The sequence below is a fragment of the Acomys minous genome (assembly GCF_964271855.1).
Source record: "Acomys minous genome assembly, chromosome: 9".
NCBI classification, from domain to species: domain Eukaryota; kingdom Metazoa; phylum Chordata; class Mammalia; order Rodentia; family Muridae; genus Acomys; species Acomys minous.
In genome coordinates this window covers 52,478,742-52,499,277 of record NC_140490.1, presented here as the reverse complement: position 1 = coordinate 52,499,277, position 20,536 = coordinate 52,478,742, and the positions used below count along the sequence as shown (strand labels likewise).

The 20,536-nt window shown below is 44.6% G+C and overlaps 2 protein-coding genes across 4 annotated transcripts in view; one reads left to right on the top strand and one right to left on the bottom strand.

Annotated features, from left to right (window-relative positions):
* The window catches only part of ADTRP (androgen dependent TFPI regulating protein), a 95,093-nt gene extending 91,732 nt beyond the window's left edge, over positions 1–3,361 (bottom strand). The window contains exons 1-2 of one of the 3 annotated variants that reach the window (XM_084796198.1): positions 3,130–3,361; positions 2,901–3,017 (exon numbers count right to left, since the gene is read on the bottom strand). The gene's annotated coding sequence lies outside the window, so the exon portion shown is untranslated. The remainder of the gene's footprint in view (positions 1–2,900; positions 3,018–3,129) is intronic. The other 2 variants (XM_084796199.1, XM_084796201.1) reach the window with 2 other exon arrangements.
* A 9,692-nt stretch (positions 3,362–13,053) lies between these two features.
* LOC311604474 (uncharacterized protein) lies at positions 13,054–20,459 on the top strand. Its single transcript, XM_084794453.1, has 5 exons — positions 13,054–13,249; positions 13,581–13,866; positions 14,700–14,757; positions 16,228–16,366; positions 20,349–20,459. Exons 2-5 carry the CDS (start codon positions 13,733–13,735, stop codon positions 20,387–20,389), a joined length of 372 nt encoding a protein of 123 aa, XP_084650579.1. The 5' UTR covers positions 13,054–13,249; positions 13,581–13,732; the 3' UTR covers positions 20,390–20,459.
* The last annotated feature ends 77 nt before the right edge of the window (positions 20,460–20,536 follow it).

Here is a 20,536-nt window from a genome sequence, read left to right as displayed (position 1 = left end):
CCCAGCTTTTTTGTTTGTTATAACAAACAAATTTCCTTTTTTTTTTTTTTGGCAGTCATTTTGTGTGGTGCATTGGATGTACATGAGTGTGTTGTCTAAAAATAGGATTCCTAACCCCACACCCATAGATTCTGCTTTACTTTGTCTGAGGAAGAGTCTCGAGACAAACAAAGAGTAAAGAATCAATTTCCCCTTGAGTATGGATCCAAGAAATGTTGTTTAATTATTAAAAATATACAAAGGGGTCTGCATTAAAATGAAACTCTCCTTCTAATCCTTTAGCTCAGCATTAAAACTTTCCTCCCCAATGGCAAACATTGCAGTTAATATTGTGACTACGTGTATATATATATATACATATATATATATATACTCTTAAAAGAGTAGTAAAGGCATTTTAATATAGATTTTTAAGCAAAAAGGTCAAGAAGGAACACTTTGAATGACAAACCAGAGAGCACAGGTATGGGTTTCTCTTAGAGAACTTCCCAGACGTGATTCTTTTAAATAGTTTTGTTTATTTTTACAGAGACTTGCTTACTCCTTTCCAGATAACAATTTGAACAATTAGAGGGCAGATAGTGCTGTGGTGTTGAAATCACAGTGAGCAAAGTGCCTGCTCTGCTGATTGCCACAGCCAGCTTGCTTTGAGGGCAAGGCGACTAGTCTACAGACACAGGTGAGGACACATCTGCCTGCTTGCACTTCGGCATGAATACAGGCTTCTGAAAACAGAACCAGAGCACTGTACTGATGAAGAAAAAAGATTATGAAACAGAAACAAAATAATAGTTCACAAAGAGCTATTGTAGTTTGTAAATGCCCACCATCTTCATTTCTCTTGAGAAACGATCTTTTACAAGTTTAATAAGCATGATTGGTTAGCAAGTCCAGGTTCCTCCCTGTTGTTCTATGTCATTGGTGAGCTGTAGCCAATAGAGTGAGCACGTTTGTTTTGACCATATTCTGAATGTTTAACACATGTGTGCTATTTGTCTTCCGCATGCTGCCTGCAGCCTGTGCTATAAGGTTTCAGTAATAAGAGCAGGGCTTTGGGGGCGGGGGGAGCGGCTCCTTTCATGTTGAACAAAAGAATAATTTCCTGTTTGGCACTTTAATTATGTATATCCTCAAGTGTAAAACTGTATTTTCTTCTTATTGAAACCCGATACAGGATCCTGGAGATAATCCTAAAGGGATCCACAGGACACCTAACCCAGCATCCCTGAGGTCTGCCGAGGATCTTCTGTAAGAAGGACCTAAAGCCTGGCATGGTGGTGCACGCCTTTAATCCCAGTGCTCCAGAAGGCAGAGGCAGGCAGACCTCTACGAGTTTGAGGCCAGTGTGGTCTAGAAAGGCTACAAAGAGAAACCCTGTCTCAGAAAAAAAGAAAGAAAGAAAGAAAGAAAGAAAGAAAGAAAGAAAGAAAGGAAGAAAGAAAGAGAAAACAAAAGCAAGGACAATCTTAAATATCACATCATGATGGTATCTCATCCCTTGCTATCTCACTCCTTCTGAGGCTAGCGTACACTCTGATCCAAACATATGCCCTTCTCTGTTGTGCTCTGCAGGTATCTATCAGCTAATTTCATGTCCAGTGAAGAACCCAAGGAATTGTTACGGGTGTTGTAGATAGACGTGCGTGTTTAACTGTCATGGAGCCAATAGCAAAAGCAGTTTCCCAGCGGTGTGATGTGGTGTGGTATGGTGTATGTATGTGTGTGTGTGTGTGTGTGTGTGTGTGTGTGTGTGTGTGTGTGTGTGTGTGTGTTTTGCGGGGGGTGGGGGGGTGGGTTATGGCCTTCTCCACTCTCCCCTATGCTCTCAAATAGATCAAGTGTCACTGAAAGGCCAAGCATCACAACACATAAAGATGATCTGAGGTCTTGGAAACGGGGCAGGTGTGGCTGCACTGACTTGTCTCTTCACTTTACTCTTTCTCAGACTTCTCCCATTGCTAAAGAGGGAATACATTACAGTTGCTTTGCCTAGAAGAAAGGTGGGGAAAGGACGTTTTCCAGTACTTCCAAGCACCTAACTTCCCGTGGGTAACGCTCATCCTGTGTGTCTGGGGACTGGAGTTGTAACTCTGGATGGGTGAGTTGTGCATCACTAGTGTGGGTGTGCAGCAAGGCTCCAGGTGAAAGGAAAACCACACCTAGGTGCTTTGATCTGGCTGAGTTAGGTCTTCCAGAGTGGTCTGCTGCTCTGCAGCTGAACCTGCTATCCAGGGTATATTTTTTTTCTAGGGCCCTCTTTGATACCATGAGTTCAGTGTTGGTTGGCTACTGACAACGAGTTCAACAGAGAGCTGGAGGAAGTTTAGGCTGAATTAGGAAAGCAGTGGTGCCCAGACAAATCATTGGAGATGACTTTTGAAACACCCTACTGCCACCTATGATTCTGCAGTTTTTATCTCTGGGTTGTGAGTCCCTGTCTGCCTTGGCTCTTTCTTAAATGAACCAGAAAGCACTGGTGTTGCTAGACACCCATAGCCAGCTGGGGAACCTATGGAATAATAAGCAAATAAGATTCCTTATGTAGTGTTTAATTAAAGTTAGGGACAGAAGATGAAGGGATATTTTGCCCCTGGATCCAACTCATCTAGCGGGCAGACGCAGTCTTGAACTCCTTTCCCCATCCTTGCCAAAGCAGTTAATACCATTAAATCCTTCCCATGGCATCTCACACTTGAACTACACTTGAGCAGACATCTGGCAGTGATCTATTGGCACATCGAAACGACGTTCAGAAAAAACAAGATAGAGTCCTAGGAAGCTACACAAAATCTACCTCCCTTCCTACCCACTGCAAAGTCTCCCCCTCCCAGCGACAGACTCTTCAACTGTAGGGGACTGATGGCTGAACCTCATACAGACAGATGGCAGGCAGAACTCACCTTAGCTCCCTGGATCTTCTACCAAGGAAAACGCAGAGAGCTTGAGATCAAGCCTGATTTCCGGAGGCCAGGGCAATTTCCTGGCCCAGATCACCACCCTACTAAGACAAGCTCTGTCTGGAAGATAAGAAATGTTCCATGGGAGTGGGTGGTCCAATGGCCCCTCCCCTCATCTTACCCATCCCACTCCATCGTGGCCAGCAGCCAGGCAGGGAGGAGAGACACTCACCCGCAAGCCTATTTCTCTTAGGACATGGCCTCACCTGGGGAGCGAGGGCAGGGACGGGGTCCTCAAGGATGGCTCTTCCTGGATTTCTGCCTCATGACTAGGGAAGGGGGCGGGGTGGGGGGGTGGGGGGCGGGGAAGAAAGCCAAGGCCTCTCTCAGGGGCTGGTGGTAACTCTCTAGGTGGGCAGCTCTGGCTTGCTCCTGGCTGCTGAGATGCCTTTTGGAGGTGAACAGGCAACATACCTGGCTGATGATAGTGACAGCCAGGGAATGCCGGGATGTGTGGGTGTGGCTTCTAATTTTCTTTTCCTAGTGAGTGGGAGTTTAGAGGCAACTCCTTCTAAGGCTGGCATTGTCCCGGACTAGAAACTGGCAGGAATTGGGGGGGATAAAGATAGGATATGGGAATGTGTGACTACATGAGCAGGTGTGGGTGTGCACAAACGCTACTTTTCTGTCTCAAAGCTTAGAACTGGGTGTCCTTTATTGAAACTTCTGTTTAACGAGACGTTGCAAGAGTAGCACGGGTTCGCTGTGATTTTTTTTCAAACACTTTTTTTTAAAGCACCATTATCCTCTTTCCATTTCTGTCAAATAAAATCTGACTCTAGAGCCCTAAATTATAGAATGGAATCAAAGGGAAGCCGCTGTGGTTGGAGTGCTTGACGGCTCCAGAGACCCAGACCTTCTTTGACCTCCCTTCCTGTGAGGAGAAATCCTTCACAGTACATAAAGGGACTCTAGTGCCCCCAAAACAACACTGAACAAAACGTGGACGGACTGGTCGAGTTGTCAAGTTGGACAAACTTGGGTTTGCATCCTGCCTCTGCTGTTATGTCCAGCAAGGCTCTCAGACAAACACTGGAGTAATTGTTCCTCGGTTTCCCAAGCTGGAAAACAGAAGTGCTAGCACTTATGAGGCAGGGCAGATAGGAGATAGGAGAAAGGACACAGAGGACATGTAGCTCTGAGATGAGAGTCTTCACACAGCACACGCGGCTGCAGTTACCACAGCAAAGTCAGGTGTGCACTGCTAATGAGAGAGCGAAAGAAGTGACACAAGGGGACCTCTCTGGCAAAACCTTTATGGCTTCACTCATCCCAGGAGCATAATAAACAGACTGACACGTATTCTCTGCCGTTGAAATATACCAACCAATTCAAGCCAAATTAAAATATAAAGGCAGGTTTATTGGGGCGCGTCCACTGGCCTCACTCGTAGGAGAGGGTCAGAGAAATAGCCATGCAGAGGGAGAGAGAAAAATGGCGTGGCGTGGGGAGGGGTGGGGTCGGGGGGGGGGTGGTCAAGAGAGAGAAAGCTTGTCTGCAGCGAGAGAGGAGAGACAAAATGCAGAGAGAATCAGTACAGAACCTGGATCCAGGAGGGAGTGAGAAAGGGAGTAATCACGGACCCACAGATCTGGGAAACAGACTCCTGAGACCCTCATGGAGGTGCAGATCTATTTTATTGCGCAGCAGCAAGCATTTATATACAGTCTTTGGACCAATGGGTAATCGACATGAGTTCTGAGACTTCCGTGAAGACAGTGAGGCAGCCACAGCCCTGTTCCGGGCCCATTCCCGAGTTCTAGTAGTTTTCTAGAATCCTCTATTTTGGGTCTTTCAGTATACCGGCAGACTTGGGCCCTCGTACTATCAAAGCGATATGGAAGCCTCCCTCACTGTCCCCGGGACCCCACCCAGGGTAGGGGGGGGTGATTAGCACCCATAAGACAAGGGGGAACCAAAATGTCAGGATTCTGTATTGAAAAGCCTCTTGGGGAGAGGAAGCTCCGCCCCTGGCCTGGAAAGTTGAGGGTAGACAATGGATGGGGTATGCTAGTGCTAGCCATGCCCAGTAACAGGTAGGGAGTGAGGGATGCTGGGAGAGCCTGGAGGCCTGGTCGGCCATGGTTAAATAGGCACCTCAGCAGCTTGTCTGAAGCCCAACACAGACAATCGCAGAAATAAAGACTATTTATAAGTCATATCCTGATAAGGGCCTAGCATACAGAATCCATGAATAACTACAAGCCAGGATCATACAAGTAAAACAAGCAAAGAACTTGAAAAGTCATTTCCGCAAAAGAAAACATAGCAATGGCCAACAACCCCATACTAAAGACACCCAGCACCCTTGCCTACCAAGGAAATGTAAATCCCAGGGTGTTGAAACAGCACTGTCCAATGGAATAGTAACCGTAGAGGCAGCAACGCAAAAGAGGAGGCGTGTATTTCCCAGGATGCATCAGCCTCTGTGGTAAACAATTTGGCCACTTATTAATATTAAACATAGAATTATCTCAGGACTCATCAATTCCACTCCGAGCAATGGCCCAAAGAATTGATAATAGGAATTCAAGCACAAAGGTGCCCAGAAAAAGAGGTGGCACAGCAGATTCCCAGCACCAACACGTGGTACACCAACCCCAGCCCTCCTAAAGCTTCAAAATGACAGGCCTCAGGAGTTCCTCTTTTCCATCAAAACCAACTTTAAAGAGAGCTATTCTTTGAGCCCAGCCAACAATCTCTTGGGGCCTGGCTGTGCCCTTAGGCTTCTTCACTTTGACCTGCCTACTCTTGGCTTAGGAGACCTGCCCACATTTCAGGCCCGAGCCTGCCTTGTTCGAACCTTAAGCTCAAAACCTTTGCCCCAGTTCTTTCCTTAGAAGGGAGGAATCAGGAACTAATCCCATAGACACTTGGGATTTTGATGTGGCCCAGCTCTGGTATGGGCTTGGGGTCTTGTGGACTTTGTTGGGCCCAGATGCCACCCCCAAAGTCACCTTCGCTGCTGCTATTATGTTTAATTGAGTGACAATCTTTGTACCCCTTTGTATAGCTTTCATGTGGGAAATCTGAGCGTTCTTGGTCTGCATTACAGGCCATTACTTCCCCTTGAGCAATGATTGGTCTTTTACAACCGAAACCAGAATGAAGAATTTGAATTTGGGGAATCAAATGTCTGTCTTCAGATAAAGAAAAGACAGACAGCCCTAGGGGAGAGATCCGGGCTTTCTGGTTGACCTAGCCCCACCTCTGCCTGAACCAGTTAAACACAGGTATCTGCCCTCAGCCTCAGACACCCTCTTCTCTCCCAAACCCTTATCTTAAAAAGACAGTTGCTTGAGCTGGGTGTGGTGGCACACACCTGTAATCCCAGCCCTCAGGGAGGCAGAGGCAGTCGGATCTCTGTGAGGCTATGCAGGCCTACAAAGTGAATCCAGGACAGCCAAGGCTACACAGAGAAACCTTGTCTCGGAACAAAGCAACAACATCAGCAATAACAACAAGGCAGTTGGTTCTATTTCTTCCCTCCCACTCTATCACTTACAGCCTAAATTTAGGCCATCATTTTATTTCTATAGTACAGATTCCCCGTGAGGCGTCAGAGACAGAAGTAACTGACTGAGACAGTGGGGAGGGACGGGATGGGTCATGAGAGCCAGTGGAGAAGGAAGAACTAATTGTCTTATTCAGTGATGGGGTTATAGTTACTCCGGACTGCCATGGGTCACACAGCAGACTCTCAAACCACCGAAGGCTCAGATTCTACTAAAGAGAGCTCAGAGCTTCCTGCCACAAAAGAACACATGAGTCCCCTTCCTTTCCTACGTCTAGGCAGCAGTACGGTTTGTTGGCCATGCACAGCACTTGTTAACCACTCCAGGGAAAGAAAAGGCCACTCACTCTGATTAGCTGTCAGAACTCATTTTAAGCCATGTTATTACATGGTAAAGAGGAGAACAGAAATCTAAGGAAACTGTACTTAAAGCCAGCGCCTAATCAGATTTTTTTCCCCTTCATCTGTTCCATACAAAAGCTGCCTCGGATTACTGGGGTGAGCCATTTCTTTCCTCTCCTCAAGTGTTAATTAAATGTGATATTTTAAACTACACACCCATCTCTCCAGGTAGAGCAAACTGAGACCTTTGTAAATTGCTTGATGCCCGTTGGCTCCCCAACAGCTCTGCCCTATTTCCCTGTTGGACCACGGCTCCAGCAGCAATAAGTATACAGTAATTATTTCTATCACAAATATTTCCCCCGAAAAGAGGTTTGCCTTGTTTTGGTGTGTGTACATGAGCTCTTGAATGAAGGGCATATTTTCATATCGCAACTCTTTGTTTTCTGTTTAACACTCATGAGTTCTCCAAGATGCGGATGGCAAACACAACACTATTTGCTTTTGTTCCCCTTTGAAAGTGTTTTCTGCTCAGGCCCCATCTTTCAGAACTGCTGAGCATCTCGCTGTGGACAGCAACCGTTGTATGCCAGCAGACTGAACCAGCTCAGCCAGTGTGTGTCATGTAGGAAAGACTTGCTAGGGCCTTGGTCTGAAACTGTTCATTATCCGTAGCATCTCGGAGACTTTTGGAAGACAACTCAGACAGTAGGCACATGCCTGAAAGGCAAGTGATCAAATCTCAGGCAACAGAGTTCGTGTCAGAGGCGATCCTGGATCCTTCCCTTGCCACCCACCTGCGCATGAAGAATGAGCTGTCCATCGGCCATATGAACAGGGGGATTTATGTTCTCTGCATGCGTTGTTCTTGGTTGGTGCATCAGTTTGTGCAGGCCCCCCCCCCCACTCCGGGCCAGATCTGCCAGACTTGATGGCCTCTTTGTAGATCTCCTGACCCCTCTGGGTCCTTCCACTACCGCCACCCAACTCTTCCACACCACTCCAACACTCTGCCCTGAAGCTAGCTGCACTCTGCCCGGAGTCCTGTTGTGAGTCTCAGCATCTGCCCTGATCCTCTCACTGGGTGGAGTCTGTCAGAGGACATCTATGTTGGGTTAATATCCACTTATAAGTGAGTATATTCCATGCATGTCTTTCTGGGTCTGGGTTACTTCATTCAAGATGATCGTTTCTAGTCCCGTCCTTTTGCACGCAAATGCCATGATTTTCTTGTTTGTGATAACTGAGTAGTACTCCGTTGTGCAAACGTACCACAAGATCAACAATTAATACATAAGACCTCATTAAACTGAAAAGCTTCTGCAAAGCAAAGGACACTGCCAACAGAACAAAATGGCAGCCGAGAAACTGGGAAAAGATCTTCACCAACTCTACTTCTGACAAAGGGCTAATATCCAAAATATATAAAGAACTCAAGAAACTAAAAACCAACAAACTAAATAATTCAATTTAAAAATGAGATACAGAACTAAATAGAATTCTCAACAGAGGAATATTGAATGGCTGAAAAACACTTTAAAATGTTCAATGTCCTTAGTCATCAGAGAAAAGCAAATCAAAGTAACTCTGAGATTCCATCTTACACCCATCAGAATGGCTAAGATCAAAAACTCAAGTGACAGCACGTGCTGGAGAGGATGTGGAGAAAGAGGAACACTCTTCCATTGCTGGTGGAAATGCAAACTTTTACAACCACTTCGGAAATCAATCTGCTGCTTTCTCGGAAACCTGGAAATAGCTTTACTTCAAGACGCAGCTATACTACTCCTGGGCATATACTCAAAAGATGCTCCACTGTACAAGGACATTTGCTCAGCTGTGTTCACAGAGGCTTTATTTGTAATAGCCAGAATCTGGAAACAACCCAGATGTCCCTCAACCAAAGAATGAATAAAGAAATTGTGGTACATTTACACAATGAAAAACTACTCAACATGTATCATTCTTACATGTATGATTTTGCCTATAAGAACATAGTTTTGCTTCCCTCTTGAAGGAAGCACTTCAAGGCCATATGTAGTGGTATATACCCATAGTCCCATCACAAGCTACATAGTGGAAGTTCTGTGTTAGCCTCAGCTACATAGTAAGAAGGCACCTAAATAAATAAAATACCTTATATCTTCTTTTTGGCATATGTGAATTGTCAGCAAGTCTACTACTGTGCTTTCTGGAGCATCAGCAAGAAATATAAGAGTTATTTGACACAAGCTTTTGTACATTGCAGCAACTGATCTGACAACTGAGATGGCTACTAAGTTAAGTCCTGGGTGGCTACCATATACAGCATGGATCCAAAGCTCAGGCAGAATAGAACAGAGTAGCGTGAGTTTCCATCATGTTTATACTGAATGTGTAGAAAGTAAAACGTTGGGTAAGGAGAAACTATGGGATTACTATTTTTATTCTTAAAAGAATAGAAAAGAAAAGAAATGAAAAGAAAAAAGTCAGCAGAACATGGTGGTGTGCATATGTACCCCAGCACACAAGAGAGTAAGGTCAAAAGACCTTGAGTTCTAGATCAACACAAGAGTTCAAGGCCAGCCTTCTGGTCCGGTAATTAATTTTATTCCTTTTCAAGTCTCTGATGGGGTTGAAGACCAGATAGTTTAGTTTTACAATTAAGCTAAGTTGTTTAGGGGTTACGTTGTTTTTAGGTCTAGACAGGTGTTTTGAGTTGATAGAGGTGAGATATGATAGATACTGATTTACATTCAGAATTTTAGATGCACCAAGATAGGAAAGATGTTTTCTTCAGGGTTGCCAAGTACAAATAGCCAAAACACTATGAATGTAACATTGATATAATTCCTGCTTGTTTTGTGATTCTGCTTGCTATATGTAGTTTATTTTATAGATGTATAATAATATAAATGTACATGTAAAAAAAGTAAGAAATGTTAAAAAAAAAAAAAAAGAAAGAAAAAGTTCAAGGCTAGCCTTGGACACCTTTACCTGGACTTTTCTCTCCAAGGAAAGAAAACCAGAATAAAGGGGGAAGAAAAGTCTTACATATGTGTCTTGTGGTAAATGTTACTCTAAGACAGGGGAATGTTAAATATGTCCAGCTTTCTGGATGGGGCTTCTGTGTCACATAGACTAGCTTTAGATTTGCTTCCTTCATAGGAGTCTCTTACATGAGCTTTCCAGTCAGATTGTATGAGCCGCTGGAATGGTTTTAGCTTGCCCAGGAATAACAAGTCTGTTATTGGGATGGGAATTTGAGGGATTTACGTCTATACTGGATTTGGACTAGAAGATATGCATAAACTACCTGGAGGTCTATAAGGCAGAAGCAATGTGTTAAGAAGGATGAACTGTGACCTATGGATTTAGGTTTATACGATGACCAAGTTGTACTAGCACCAAGACCATAGTCAGAGATATAGAACATAAATGAGTCGAAAAATACACCAGGGGTCCACACTTAGGACCTGTCCCGTCCATATTAAAAATGAGCTGGAGAGATGGCTCAGCTGTAAGCGTGCTTGCTGGGTAAACCTGATGCTTTGAGCTTAACCCAGAATCCCACAGTAGAAGGAGGGAATGAGCTTGTGAGAGAATGTCCTCTGACCCCCATATGTGGGTCATGACACACACATGTCCTCATCCACATCCACACAATGATAATAATAATATTTCTTAAAACTACCACTCACTTACGTGTTAGCTTAGCATCCAGAGGGATGCCTGTAAGTCACGGTGTGGCAACCTGCATAGAAGAAAAAAAATCTGACCTTTGCTCCTGATCACATTTTATGTAGATCCCCTGAGGGGTCATTTTGTCCTGTAGAGTCTGAAATTCTGAGTTCTAGCACCTATTCTAAACAAGTTACGCCTGAAGACAAGACTACATTTTTTTTCAAAGACATCACCTACATCCAGGAGCACTTGAGGCTCTTAATCAAGTGCTCAGAGATTCCTCAAACATCACAGCATCCTTGAACCCAGGGGAATGCAGGCCTGCCACAGGACTGCAGGTGACGGAAGGGCTGTGGAATTCTCCAGTCTCTGAAATCTCGTCATTTGGCTTCCTAATGAATCCTATGTAAATTTTGTAAGGCAGAAAGGGAAGAAGATCCCAGACATAGTTTTATTGAAATAATGTTACATTAAAGACAAAAAACAGGAGGGGCTGTTCACCTGTGGCCGTGGGCAAGGGCAGGAAGCAGAGCCCTATTCCCTGGGCGCTTTTGCCCTTCTCTCCTCTGCCTTTCCTGCTCCCTTATTAAGTACCAATTATCAAAAGCAGGTTTTGCTCAACAACAACAAAATTCTTACCCATGAGCATCTGCAGTAGCACTCCAGTTAAATGGATGTTCTCCAAACTACGTCAGCTAGGATTCCCATGTTAACAGAAATGATGGCCTGATTTGTTTACATTAGAAACCTTCAAAATAGTCACACAAACACTTTCCCCTGAGATATACTGGGCACAGATTGAGCTTTTCTTTCATTAGACTTGGAAAAGTTGGAGAAATTTGAATCTTGGGATTACTGAAGATGAATAATACAAAATTAAACTAAGCCTGTCCGATGTTCCTATCAGGGATGCAAGCATCTCATTGGATCACCCTATGTTTGATGCCTGAGATGACATTTCCTTCTCCTTGGCTAGAGCCAGTGTTGTGACAGAGCAAGATGACACCACACACACTTTCATGTGCACACGGGTCATTAGAGATTTGGTTCTGAGGTACGCCCAGGTTCTAAATCATTAACCAACCCTCGCCCCCTGCAACGACAACATTCACAGATGTTGCTTGAACTAACAGAGACATGGTAGGTTTACTCCTTTTCAAATGAGCCAAAAAATATAGGTCCCAATATTGGATCTCACCTTTTTTTTTCACATTACCATCATTGAAATATTGTTATTTTTCATTAATTACAGAGCAAGGGACTGTATTTTTCCCCAAAAGTATTGTTTACTGAGACAATCGCCACAGGAACACATATCTGTAGCAGTTAGTATTTCGGAGGCTTTCAAAGAGGCAAGGGTTGGGTTATTAAAGTCCTTGCTCCCAGGAGGTAGAGGCAGGTGGATCTCTGTGAGTTCAAGGCCAGCCTGGTCTACAAAGTGAGTCTAGGAGAGCCAGGGCTGTTACACAGAGAAAAACTCTGTCTTTAAAAAAAAAAAAAAAAAAGCTTTGCTCTCCACAAAGCATGTAGCTGGTCTCCTGTGGCCTTTTCTAAGCAGACCAGAGAAGGGGACGATCTGGAGAACCCAGAGAAGGACAGCCATCGTCAGTGGTCCCTTGCGTCTAAGTGGAGGAGTGAACAAAGACTAAAGCTTGCTGTGGTTGTGCCACCCAGACCTCTATCCATTCCCTAAAAAGTGGGACGGTGAGTTTATTCCTCAAGGAAGCTGAGAACACATAGTTCTCCTGTGATTCTGTTTCTTATCAGAGGGAACATGTGCTTTCACTAAGCTGTTCAACTCAATGCCTTTACAACAGATGCAGACCTTCCCCCTAAGATTAAAGAAAGTGCTCACTGCGTGAAAGGACGCAGCCCTCTAAAGACCTGTCACTGTCAAGATGGCTGAGTTCCCACAACAGCTTCATTGTTGAAAAGGACCTCTCAGGCCACAGGCTGCTCATGCTCAACTGGGAAAAATAAGATTTGTAATCCATTCAGATAGACAAGGCTCAACCAAGTCTCAAGTGGTTGAAGTTGGCTGGAATTGCATGCAATGGCCATAAAGACTTCTTTTTTGTTGTTGTTTGTTTATTTGTTTGTTTTGAGATAGGGTTTCTCTATGTAGCCTTGGCTGTCTCGGACTCATTTTGTAGACCAACCTGGCCTTGAACTCACAGAGATCTGCCTGCCTCTGCCTCCTGAGTGCTGGGATTAAAGGTGTGTGCCACCACTGTTCCCCTCTTCGTGAGGACTTCTTAAGTGAAGTCAAAGGAAACCCACATTCCTTGGAATAATCACTGAGCTGAGAGTTCACACTGAGCCCCTTCTAGTGTTGTAGAAGGTTTCTTTGAAACCATTTTACTTTGGTTTCCTGCCAGGAAAGGATGCAGATGCATCAACCACTTCAGGAAAACCTGTTCTCACAAGTTTTATCATACTACTTGGCAGACAAAAATGCTTGGGCAGGGGATGAGAACTTTCACAGACATCCAAAGAGCTTGGGAATCCAGCCATCTTGGCTTGCCCCACCCACCAGCCCCAGGAAACTCAGCTAACCTTCCAAGCCAGGATCTAAGATTACTGCACTAATCAGAGAAGAGGGAGGAAGTCTACAGAGCTCAGCTTTTTCTTTGGAGGAAATGTCATACATTTTTTAGAAAACTAGGCCATTTTAGAATTTCTCAGATAGTGAGGAGCATCAGAAACCAGGCCCTCTGGTTCCCTAACCTCATAGAGCCTTCACTCACCTCCTTCCAATATCTACTGGCCAATGGTAAGTTCTCTGAGAAGCTGACAGCCCTAGGAAAATGCTAAAACAAAACTAGGAAGGATGAAGCTTGGTATGAAATGGGTGGTGGGGGAGAGAGCAGTTGTTTTTGTTGGGCCCTTCTGTGTTTGGGAGTCCATGAGAAACATGAGAAAGGCTCATTCTAAAAGGCGAACGACGGAGACTCTGAGACATACAGCTGGGATCTGTGGAGAATGCAGTCACATCACTCACCAGTTAATAATTCCCTCAGGAGGGGGAGTTTCTTGAGGATGCCTCGGATTTATTTTTTAAGCCATCTGGAGTGCCTGAAGTTTCTCTTTTACTATTTTCACAGTGTTCAGAGATTTCAAACGGAAGCGTTTTCGAACCCACCTACCTTCAACAGATACAGAAAAAGTAGCTGGAAATAATCAAGCACCTCTCACACTCATGGAAGAGCTCAACGGGAACCTGTGAATTGCATGTGGGTTTTCTCATCTTAGTGGTATGTCGTATGTGGACTCCTCGGTAGGTCTGGAAGGAGTGCACACTCTGCCCCATTCACTTTTTCCTCATAGTGGCGCTCACCCATCACCACTGCTTAGGTCAAGTCACTGTTCACAAGCAGGCATGCAGAAAATGTAAGTACATAATTGAAAGGGGAGCTGGGCGTGGTGGTGCATGCCTTTAATCCCAGCACTCGGGAGGCAGAGGCAGATGGATTGATGTGAGTTCGAGGCCAGCCTGGTCTACAAAGCAAGTCTAGGACAGCCAAGGCTGCACAGAGGAAACTCTGTCTCAATAAAACAAAAACATAAATGAAAGGGAACTTATTGTGAGTCTACCAGGTGGCCATCCCAGCTCAGGGACCTGGAGAGAAATGCATCATCCCCAGAAGAGCTGACACTCCCCCAACTGGCCGAACAGGCTCCTGAAAATGAAAGGGAAAGATAAACTAAGGCTGTATCTGACTCTCCATCAGACCCACCCATGTTCCTAGGTTAACCAAAAGGAGACCACTGATGTTGCCCATCACTGATGACTTCTCAGAAAATGTTATTCCTAGCATTCATGGACCTAAAATACAAACACGGATGTAATGGCATGGCCCTAAATCAATAAAACAGAGCAGAGAGAGAACATGCTAAATTGCCACCGTTTGGATCTTGAATAACTCCCCCAAAGACTCTCATACTAAACGTGTGGTCTGCATCCCGAGGCTTGATTGAGATGCAACAGAACTTTCAGGAGGTGGAGTCCAGGGTGGGGCAAGAAGTTAGACCACTGAGACCTTCCATTGAAAGGGATACTGGGACCCGGCCGTCTTCAACCCCATCTTGTTCTGGCCAGCATGACTTAAGTTTCCTCCTCTCCCACAGATGTCATCACATCCTCTTACCACAGGCGCAAAGGATCAGGGCCGAGATTGGAACCTCCCAAAATTGGAGCTAATTAAAATACTTTCTCTTTCTAGGTTGATTATCCCCGGGGAATTTTATCACAGCAAGAGAAGGCTGGTCAACAGACAAATGGTAGCTACTATTCCATTTGCATTTTCCTCATCGTTACTGTCTTTTTTTTTTTTTTTAAAGAGAAGCCTTCTAAACATAACAAGATAAACAACTCCCTGACTCTATTAGACAGAAAGACACAGAAAATGCACTGTATATATTGGTGCAATACCTTCTTTAGGTCATGATGTGTACATTGTGTGATTTCATTCTTCCTTCTTTTTTTTCTTCCTTCCTTTCTTTCTTTTTTAAGATGCATTTATTATTTAGACAGTATTATGCCTGAATGTGTGCCTGCAAACCAGGAGAGGGTACCAGATCTCATTATCGATGGTTGTGAGCTGCCATGTGGTTGCTGGGAATTGAACTCAGGACCTTTGGTAGAGCAAACAGTGCTCTTAACCTCTGAGCCATCTCACCAGCTCCATTGTATGATTTCTAAATAACCATCTACACCCGTAGGTTACTTTGGCTTCCAGCTCTGCTCAAAGCAGCTTCCTTGGAAGGAACCAGCAGTCACCCCAGAGGCTCGTACCAGGTGTGTGATGAGAATAAATGGCACTCAGATGTTCAGCTGTAAATGGACCTCTGCCTCACATGCTGCCCTCTAAGGCTCTGGGGCTGCATAGGAGAAAGGGTCACAAGAGGTCAAGAGCCAGACACTAGTGTGGAGGGCTGACTGCAGGGAAGTATGCAGCAGAGCAGCCCTGGACTCATAACAGCTTCAAATCAACTGCACAAGAGCTTAGAGAGACTGGGCCACACAACAGGCTGTCGTGGAGTTCAAGGAACCCACAAGGTCCTACCCTGGCTTCCTGAGGACTTAGGCTCAATTAATGGAGGGTGCGCATGGGGTGGGGGCTGCCTTGCTAACAGCTCTCACCCACGCTCCCATAAGCAGCTGTAATGTAGCTCACTAGGTCATCTGAAAAATAAGAGACATGAAGGTTCTAGAGAGATGAGTTAGAAAAGAACGGAGTAAATGGGGTGGGGAGAAAACAAAAGAGGTTAACTGAGAGCAAATATAATCAAAATATAATATATATATATATATATATATATATATATATATATATATATATATATAAAGATCTTATAATGAAACCCATTATATAAAATCAATATATACTAATATGTGCTAAGTTAATAGCCTGGGACTACTATAAGTGAAAAGCTTGTGGCTATAGTGAAGAAAAATTTCTATAGGAGAAAGAGTGCAATTTCTGAGAAAAAAAATGGAGGTATATAATAATGGAAGAAGAGAATTCCTCAGCCCTTGATCACTGTGTCTGAGAGAGCCATTGAGTGAGTTTGGCAAGCCTGGTGTTTGCTCTTCCGTACAAGCACACAGCACAGGCCAAGAGAGAGAGGTGGCTCCGAGGGTGTCTTAGTTTGCTTTCTATTGCTGTGATAAAACACCATGACCAAAAACAACCTGTGGAGGACATGGTTTATTTAGCTTGCTCATCTCAATTACACTCTACTCTGAAGGGAAGTTGGGACAGGAACTCAAGAAAGAACGGAGGCGGGAACTGGAGCAGAGACCATGGAACACTGTTTACTGGCTTCGTCCCCATGGCTTGTTCATCCTGCTTTCTTATTGCATCCCATGACCACCTGCCCAGAAATGGTAAGTCCTGCTTATTATGGCTTGGGTCCTCCCACATCAATCACTGATGGAGAAAATGCCCTATAGCCTCCCCTGTGTGCTAATCTGATGGAGACATTTTCTCAATTGAGGTTCCCTCTTCCTAAATGATTCTAGTGTGTGTCAAGCTGAAAAAAAAAAAAACCCTACAATAATGGGTAAAGGCAGTTGCCACTGAGACTGACAACCTGAGTTCAATCCCCAGAGCCCGCATGATGGAAGGAAAGAGCTGATGTCCACAAATTGTCCTCTGCCTTCCACATATGCTCTGTGGCACGCAAGCCTGCCTATGGTGCATGCACATAAATAAAATGTCAGAAAATTGTTTTAGAAAGAATGCAACATGGTCCTGATTTGCTTTATAATACACTGGTTCGAACCACCTGTCCTGGGTTTTACTCAGAGCTCAAGGTGTAGTCCATCCTGATCAATCAAGGCAGCAAGAACTTGAAACAACTGGTCATACTGCATCTGGAGTCAAAAGAGAGAAAGTAGTCCATGCCTGTAGTGCTCAGCCTCCTCTGTCAACTCACACAGTCAGGTTCCTCTGTCCAGCGGACGGCCCCTCCCACCATTAAGATGGCTCCTCCCACACCAGTTCATCAAGCTAATCCTCCACCAGGCATGCCCAGGGGCCCATCTCCCAGGAGATTCTGTTGTTCCCCAGGGGTCTTTAGGTTTTTTATTCTGGGACTTGACATGTAATACTGTGGTTGCTTTCTTACCTCTTATTTTTATGGTTATTCAACTTCTGAGTCTCTTTCTTATAGCCAGAACATAGAGTTTGTGAGCACAAATTAGGAACCAGCTTCAGGTTACCAGGAAATTAGCATCATTGGCTGCAGAGAATTGTCTGTTATCTAGGTTACAACAAAGAAATGGTGCTCAGCTTTGAATCAGCTGAGCCTTTTCACACTATTGTCCCAAAAGAAGTTGACTTCATATAATTAGTATCTCTCACGTCTTTTACTCCTTGTCCTTGAAACAATAGAACTGCATTTATTGAAGATGTTTGTTCATTCATTCTGTTTGTAGTGGACAATGCAGAGCCTACATAAAGCACACTGTAGGTCTCCTGTCCTTGAGAAACCTTTGACTTACTAGAAATGACAGGAAACATAAGAGGAGAGAGCACAGTCCAGCACAATAGAAATAACAGCTGTCCCATAGTAAGCTGTAAGCAAAAAGAGTCTTTCAGATTTCAGAAGGCAGGGGATCTGTGATGAGCAGAGTGGCTGGTTAGTGTCCCACTTAGGGGGCTGAGCAGAGACTTTGTCAGTCTTCATTGCAGAGCAGAAGTGCCCTTCCGTCATAGACCAACTATCTGAAAGCCTTTAGGAAAAAAAAGCAAAATCACAAGTGGCCTCCTTGTCTAACGAAGAGCGTCCTGTGGGTTCTTACATGTTTTCAAAGGAGGTGGCTACAAAGGCTGCGGCTCTGTGAGAGCGCTCGTGTGTTCCCTGTTACTCTTGAGCAGAAGCTAATGATCAGTCGCCTTTCCCTGGGGAATTTGTCTGAGTTATCCTGTCAGGGAAGATGAAAGTTTGCTGTCATCCCCATCCTTGCCACAAAGGAGAGGGGAACAGTGGCTCTCAACTGAAAGGGAGCTGATCTGGTCAGTCTCTTGACACTACCAAACTTTAAAAAAATAATATATACCGTAGCTGCTCCCTGTTGAGAGCACACTTTGATCTAACAGCACAGAGCGATTCGGGCCAAGCACCCATTTCAAATAATGATGGACTCTGCGCTGGTTTCACAAATTAGCTTTGACTATGCAGAGGCTACAGTAACAGAACCAGGGCGGATGTGGATTAGGCTGATCCAAGCCACGCCATCTTAGATGAAAACCTATCAGTCTCTCTACCTGACGGCCTATGAGGACTTCCCCTGGTCTCAGACATCACCTTCATGTTACTGCTCCTCATGGGAGGGGTCTTGTGGCTGCAAGACATGACCTGCACATCACGCGTTCATGGGAAAAAAAAATTTCATCTGCAATGAAAGAGGGCCAAACAGTCATCTGACACCTGTATAAAGACTCCAACAAGAGAAGGCTGGATTCATGGGATAACAATTGAGATGTAATATGAATAAATTAATAAAAAATATTTTTTTAAAAAAGAGAGAAGGCTGGATTCAAGCCTTAGGGCTGAGCAGCAGCCTCCCTGTTCCTTCCCTACAAGCTCCTTTGCCCATCCTCGGTGTGCTGAACACCTATGATCTGCGTGGTACTGCTCATGTGCCCATGAGAAGAAGAGCAGCCATCGTCTCTGAGTTCAGTGTCCTGGGAGATAGAAAAATTCAAAATCAGAAGGAAATAAGATAACAAAGTGCCTTTTGTCTCAGAAGGGACAACCGACTCCACATGGGGTGCAGCCGTCAAGACATTTGAATTGGGTCATGAAGGATAATTTGGCGTTCAGGTAGAGACGGTCCGTAAGGGGAGGAGGTCCTGAAGTGTATGAGGAATTGCAAACTCCATCCAGGTCCCCTCTGGATGGAGTAGGAGGTCTAGGTTCCTCTGGTCACCAGTCTGGCTTTGAGGTGATGGCCACATGGCTGTAAGGTTTGGCTGTGAGCACACTCTCACAGAGGTCTCCGATGTACCTATTAAACTCTGAGTTAAGTGGAGGAACTTGGGAGATTATTTTCATCAGAAGATTAGTATGATGAATGAGGCCTTTGTTTGGGATACTGTACCCTGTGGTAAGCGATTAGGGAGAACTGAGACCAGAAGAATGCTAAAGGAGTATTAAGCTACTGCTAGCAGATCTGAGTAGGGCATGGAGAGTCTCCTAGCTTAAAGGGCCAGTACAGGGCAGAGGAAAGCTTAGCAGTTAATTCTTACCCCAGTAGGATCCTTAGCATTCTCTCAATCAGTCACTCAGTCACACTAGGGATTGCTCCTCAGATCTTTATTGAGAAATTATCACATAATAGACAATGGGGATGCAAGACTTTTCACTGCCCTCTTGGAATTTGGGTTTCAATGGGAAGTGGATGGTAATTAAAGCAGTAATTGTGAGTGGATTTAATTTACCTGGATCTAAGTTAAATATAACTCTTAAAATTCCACAAGTAAAGGCAGGCTAAAATGGTCCTCTTTGAATTTTCTGTGGGAGGTATGATCTTAATCCTCCTCCTGTTTTTACAGTGACAACATCCCTTTCGGAGGGGATGGAGGGCGGGGTTAGCACATGCCTGGGTACTGGGTAGGTCCCTTGTTGAATGGAGGAACTCCTAAAGAAGCAAGCACAGAAAGGAGATGCCAGCTGCTTTGAGTTGCTTGCTTGCCTCTTCGACCTCCTCTGGGTATAGGACTCCATCTCTGTGTCTCAGTTCATAAGGGGAAATAGCCTAGAGCAATAGAAACTGTGGATTCTGGGATCCTAAGAACCTAATTAGACGGTAGTAGCCTGTCGCTGTGCCTGTTAGCAGCTGGGGAGGTCAAGCAGGTTCGAGAGTCTCTCAGAGTCTCAACTTCCTTATCTTAAAAATAAAGTTGATGAGCCAGGTGGTGGTGGTGGCAGCAGCGGTGGTGCATGCCTTTAATCCCAGCACTAGGGAGGCAGAGGCAGGTGGGTCTCTGTGAGTTTGAGGCCAGCCTGGTCTACAAAGTGAGTTCTAAGAGAGCTACGCAGAGAAACCTTGTCTTAAAAAAAAAAAAAAAAAAAAAAAAGACTGATGCCATCTGAAATCTACCTGGTCAAGATAAAATACGGATTTAAAGGATTAACTATGATGTATTTCCATTCCAGGCTTTAAGGAACACAGAGGCAAAGTGTTATGGTTCTGCTGAGATCCATGCCCCCTTCTTACCTATAGAGAATTAAGAAACAGCTCAAAGCCAACCCATGGTCATGGCACTTTTATCTGCATTTGATTTTTAAAATATGTATTTATTTTTAACATTTATTTATTTGTTTGCCTTCATGTATGTCTGTGTTCTATATGTGTACAGTACCTATGGAGGCTAAAAGAAAGCATCAGATCCTCTTCTGACTGTTTGCCTCCATCTGGGCACCTGGGACAAACTCAGCTCCTTACCCGGACAATGGCTGCTTTTAACCATAAAGGCCATCTCCCAAGGCCTCATGTGTAAGGTTTTAAGGTTGTCTACCTATCATCTTTAAATAATAGCACATAGGG